The sequence below is a fragment of the Vicugna pacos genome, chromosome 35, assembly GCF_048564905.1.
Source record: "Vicugna pacos chromosome 35, VicPac4, whole genome shotgun sequence".
NCBI lineage: Eukaryota > Metazoa > Chordata > Mammalia > Artiodactyla > Camelidae > Vicugna > Vicugna pacos.
In genome coordinates, this window is record NC_133021.1 from 10883680 (window position 1) to 10889196 (window position 5517).

The 5517-nt window shown below is 54.0% G+C and overlaps 1 protein-coding gene across 2 annotated transcripts; it reads left to right on the forward strand.

The window, feature by feature from the left end:
• The first annotated feature begins 312 nt into the window (after positions 1-312).
• LOC107034305 (cell adhesion molecule CEACAM16-like) lies at positions 313-3818 on the forward strand. Of its 2 annotated transcripts, none has more exons than XM_072955109.1 (3): positions 313-634; positions 1895-2221; positions 3399-3818. In XM_072955109.1, exons 2-3 carry the CDS (start codon positions 1909-1911, stop codon positions 3461-3463), a joined length of 378 nt encoding a protein of 125 aa, XP_072811210.1. In that variant the 5' UTR covers positions 313-634; positions 1895-1908; the 3' UTR covers positions 3464-3818. The 2 variants fall into 2 exon arrangements, with proteins under 2 accessions (XP_072811210.1, XP_031526850.1); XM_031670990.2 differs by having other exon boundaries at positions 3594-3818.
• Positions 3819-5517: the final 1699 nt, after the last annotated feature.

Consider the following 5517-nt stretch of genomic DNA (forward strand, 5'->3'; position numbering starts at 1 on the left):
CGAGGCTCATGTGTCCCTGGGGTCCCTGGAGAACACACAGACGAGCTGTGACGAAACCGCCGTCCCACGGTGGCTCCTCAGGGCGTCTGCTCCGTCTCCTCGGAGGCTCGCGGGACACGCCCCCTGTCGGCCCCGCAGCAGCCCCTCCTGGCCGCCCCACCCCTTCCTGCCCTGAAGCCCCCGCGCCCCTCCGCCCGCGTCTCCTGCTGCCGCTCTCCCGCTGCGGCCCGAGCCGCCGCCCAGGGCGCAGACGAGCAGCGCATGCGCACACAGGCACACGTGCATCCGCTTCCGGACAATCACAGCCAATTGTTGGCAAATGGAAAACCACAGCGAGGGAGGCACGGTCTGGCCCCTGTCCTTAAACAACTGGTGGTGGGGGTAGTGCAGACACAGCTGGTGTTCTCAGAGCCATCAGGAGCCTCAGGGGACATTTTCTCCTCCCCTGGGGATGGTGGCTTTGAACATTAGGGCCTCATTCATTCCGCCTTGGTTCCTTCCCAAGTGGCCACCGTCCCCTGAGGGACAGTGGGAACAGTCCTTCCCTGCCTCCACCCTCCCTCCTACTAACAGGCTGGGTCTCATCCAAAGGGTGGATACTCTTTTGCCCAAAGCAGAAATGGCATCCCCAGAGGTAAGTGTACCTCCAGCCCCACCCACTTGAGCCCCGGCAGCTGGTCTTGGCAAGACAGAGGGGGGTGGACCAGATGACCTCAGCGCTGCCCAGAGCCCTGTCTGTGCAGGTCAAGATGGGGGCTGTCCAAGGTGTGCAGGTATGTGCAGGGAGTGGGTACAGCATCCCCAAGAGCCTCCTGAACTGTCAGCAACCCTGTGGCAGGTGCCAGGGGAGAGACAGAGGAAAGGGCGGCACCACCCTTCCCCCACTGGGAGAGACTCTGATCTGATGGAGGAGACATGGGCGCTGCCCTTGGAGAGATGGTCTTGAAACAGGGAAGCAGGGCCTCCCTATCAAGGAGCTACCAGTCAGAGAGAAGAGTCAGTGCCTCATACTCCATTCAAGCAGTGATGAAGGAGACAGCACAGCCACCTTCAGTGAGCTTCCAGTCAGATGGAGGAGACACAGTCCACACTTGAGACGATTTTGTATTCTGATAGGGGAGACGTGGTCTTGAGGAGACATGGCCCTTTTTTTGAGAATTCCTAGTCTGATGGGAGAGACAGTCCCACTTTGGGGGTACTCCCAATCTGATGCGGGAGTAGAGGCCCCCACTTCCTAGGAATTTCCAGTCTCATGGAATAGACATGTTCCCATTCAACTTCTGAGGTCCCCAGCCTGATTGGAAAGACCCAGCCCAATAATCTGGAATTTCCGATCTGATGGAGGAGACATGGCCTCCCACCCTCTGGAATCTTTCCGTCTGATGGGGAATTATAGCCCCCATATTCTGAGGTCTCTCGGTCTGACAGAAGAGACACAACCTGGAGTACACAGCTCCCAAATATCTGATGTGGGAGACACTGCCCCCATATTCTGAGAATTTCCAATCTGATGGGGGAGACATGGCCCCTAGACTTTGGGAGTGTCCAGTTTGATGGAGGCATGGCCCACCCCTCTAGGGTCTTCTAGTTTAATGGGAGAGATATCCCCCCAAAGGCTGGAAATTCCTAGTCTAGTGGGGGAGAGACGGCCCCCACCCACTGAGGTCTCCCAATCTGATGGGGGAAGACACAGCTCCCTGGCTAGCGGGCATTGCTGGGACACAAACTCCGCCTACACTACCACACGTCACCTGCTTCCTCTGTCTCCCTCCCAGCACCCCACACGGGGAGCACAGCCAGTGGGGGAGGCATAGGCGAGCTGGCTGGAGGTGGGCAGGGGATGCTATGCCCTGTGCTGGCCCAGCTGACCCAGCCCCTCCGGCTCTCTCCCCAGCGGCAGTAGTGGCCATGATGATCGTGCCCGTGCCGAGCAGGCCGATGGAGGGCCAGGACGTGACACTGACCGTACCGGGCTACCCCAAGGACCTGCTGGTCTACGCCTGGTACCGCGGGCCTGCCTCCGAGCCCAACCGGCTGCTCAGCCAACTGCCGTCGGGGAACTGGATTGCAGGCCCCGCGCACACAGGCCGGGAGGTGGGCTTCCCCAGCTGCTCGCTGCTGGCGCAGAAGCTGAGCCTCACAGACGCCAGCCGCTACACACTCAAGACTGTCACACTGCAGGGCAAGACTGAGACGCTGGAAGTGGAGCTGCAGGTGGCCCGTGACTGTGGGGGAGGGGGCGGGGGGCACCTCTTTTCAGACAGGGGCTCCCAGAAGAGGCCTTTGCCTCCTCCGTGAGTCTAGGAAGAGAGGTCAAGGATGGATATGCCTCCCCATCAGATGGAAGGAAGGGGCCTTTGCCTCCTCCGTCTGACCTGGGACTCCCCAGTGGAGCTCTTGCCTCTTCTGTGAAACTGATAACCTAGACCAGGGGTAGCAAGGCTCCCTCCATCAGACCAGGGGCACTAAGCAGGGCTTCTGTGCCTTCTCGCTCCTGGCAGAGGCATACCAGACCAAAGGTTTTAAAACATGGGACGTAGCCTGAGGATAAGGTATCCTTTTTCCTGCAGATGGGTGGCCCCTAAAACACAAGAGATATTGCCTCTACCACCACGCTGGGAGGATGGGTTAATGATGGAGGCTTACCTCTCCCATCAGGCTAGAGGTGCAGAGTGAGGATGGACCATGCCTCCCTCTTCAGACTGTCATCCCAGACAACAAGGGTCCTGTTTTGTCCTTTGCATTATAGTAAGAGTGAGAACAGAATTTCTACCCCTAGAAGGTAAGATACATCTCTCAAACTGAAATAAGGGTGATCTCCATTAGGATGGACGTTTCTAGGTCGTAGGAATTATGTCTCTTCTATCAGACTGGAAATTCCCAGTGGTTAGGAAGAATGTCTCCTCCATCAGTCTGGGGGCTCCGAGAGTCAGGGACCATATCTCTGTCATCAGTCTGGGGGCTCCGAGAGTCAGGGACCATGTCTCCTCCATCACTCTGGGAGCTCCCAGAGTCAGGGACCATATTTCTCCCATCAGACTGAGCATTCCCAGAGTTCTGAGAGGCCATGTCCCTGAGGCAGGGTCAAGTTTTACACATTTGACCAGGAGCTATCAGACACCATGGGCTAGGTCATTCCCCAGTCTGGAGTCTCGCTTCCCCCAGGCAGTCCCAGAAGCCATGTCCCTGAGTCAAGGATAGTGACCTCCTGCCTCAGACTTGAAGCTTCCAGGATCAGGGACTCAATCACTGCGAAGCACCCCTGGTACCTTCCTTCATCCACTCACTCAAACCCTGGTTTTCTGGGTCCATGTTGGAGGGAGAATGCCTGTCAGCGGCAGCAGGCCACCCCCGATGAAGCCTCGGAATTCCTTTTCATCCTGTCTCTCTTCTCACAGTCAACCTCCCTTCCTCGCACCAGGATCAACGCCACCTTCCTGAACCTGAACCTGGCACAGGCTGAGCATGGGGGCGGGCGGGGCCGCTGGGAGGCTAGGGTTGGGCAGGGGAGCGGGAGAAATGGGGGCACTGGGGACCTGGTCCCCTACCTCCCTGACAGTCTCCTCCGCCCCTGTGCCCATCCTTCCGCACAGACCTGGAGTAGCATCGTGGCCCTGGAGACCTCCAGAGAGATGAGCGCTTTGTGCCACCCTCCTCGTCTCCTCCCCCTGAGCGGAGGACCTCTCGCTTCTAGCAAGAATGCCGGACCATGGCCCACTTTTCTCCTGTTTCCAACCTAGAGTTAGAGCCACCAGGGCCCTACTCCTTCACTGAGCTGTCAGAGAGCCACAGAGTTCATAAACGTCCTGGTTAACACATATATGTGTCAGCCTATCCTTCCGCCACCGCCAACCCTGCCATTTCCTGCTGGCCACACTTGCTGCTCTTCCCACTCGAGATTATTCTCAGTCTGGGTGCATGCATCCACAGGGATGCTCAAATCCGAGGGCTCCAAGCACCCACTGCTTGATATCAGGGCCTCAGGCCTTCCCACATCTCCCCAGGTTATATCTGAGGGTCCTGCTTCCTAGTGGGGCAAAGAATGTCCCTCCTCTGGCACCAAAGAGTGGCTGGACATGCCCTCTCCTACACTGCACCCCGCTCCTTAACCCAGGGCCTGATGCCAAGCTGCTTGTGCACACGACAGGGAATGACCACATTTCTCAAGAAGAGTTCCAGCACCTTCTGGCCTTCATCCATTTAACCAAAGATGCCCTTTTGTGTCCTCCGTTGTCCTGGGAATTCCCCCCCCACCCCTCATATCTCTCACACATCACCTGCACGGCCCTAAAATATCTCCCTCCTCCTCTAAACACAAAAATCCCCTATGAATAAATGAATGCAAATGGAGCAGGGGTAGGGGTGAGGGGTGGAGAACAGGGGAGCAGGAAGCAGAGAGAGTGTGTCTTCTAACTCCTCCCACTAGCAGAGTCTGAGCCGCAGGCCCCCACCCACTCAAGATGACCCACTGGCGAGACTCTTGGTGTTAGAAGTGGCGATAGCAGACTCCAGGCTTGGAGTGGAAAGAGAGGTTTGGGCAGGGATGGAAAGGACTAGTAGAGAGATTTCTCCAAAACTTTCAGGCCAGAGCATTTCTGGGGAGGCCATGCTGAGCTAAGATGGTGAGTGGTGAAAGATACCCAGAAGGAGGGTTATAAAAGCTGGGCTGGAATCCTACATTTGCTGTGGGTTCACTAGACCCTCAATTTGTCCATCAGTAAAAAGGTGTGGACTTAGGATAGGCTAGAGTTTTCCAAACCATTTTATTAGCCTCAGAGCCCTTTCTTCAAGTGCAAGCTTACATGGTAGGTCAGTATCTTATTTAAAATGCAATGCAATGAAAGTAGATAACAATTCAAAAGCTAGAACCCATTCCCCACCCCAAATTTCTAAACATTTAGTGGGGGAAATCCTTTTTAAAAATTTTTTTCCTTGTTTGTTTTTTAATTTGGGGCAAGAGGTAATTAGGTTTGTTTATTTATTTATTTAATGGAGGTACTGGGGATTGTACTCAGGACCTTGTGCATGCTAAGCACCTGCTCTACCACTAAGCTATACCCCTGCCCCCAGAAACCCTTGAATTTAAATAATACTTGGATTACAGGGACACTTAAAATGCAAAATACTAACCAGAATCAAATGACAGTAAAAACATTATATAATGAAACCGTGGGATACGGCCAAAGCCACACTTGGCGGGGGAATGAAAGCCTTAAATACTTAAATGCATTGAGAGTATTAAAAAGAAAAGAGCTTGAAAGTGAGCAAAATAAGTTTCTACTCAAGAAATTAGGGAAAAAGTCCCCAAAATAAACCAAAGGGGAAAAGGTAAGGAATTAAAGGTAAAAGCAGAAATAGATGAAATAGAAAATAAAATATTGAGTGAGTCAATAAAACCTAAAGCTGGTTCTTTGAAAATATCAGTGAAATGGACAAACTGTTTGCACATGTAACAAGAAACAGCAGAGACTAACATATAAAATTAAAGAGAAACTGTTTTGATTAAAGTGAAGGGTC

Bases quoted from the DNA above. Each gene is read 5' to 3' on its own strand.
- LOC107034305 (XM_072955109.1), top strand. From the start codon at position 1,909: ATGATGATCGTGCCCGTGCCGAGCAGGCCGATGGAGGGCCAGGACGTG. The intron at 2,222-3,398 runs GTGACTGTGGGG...CTCTTCTCACAG, and splicing joins AGTGGAGCTGCAGGTGGCCC to TCAACCTCCCTTCCTCGCAC.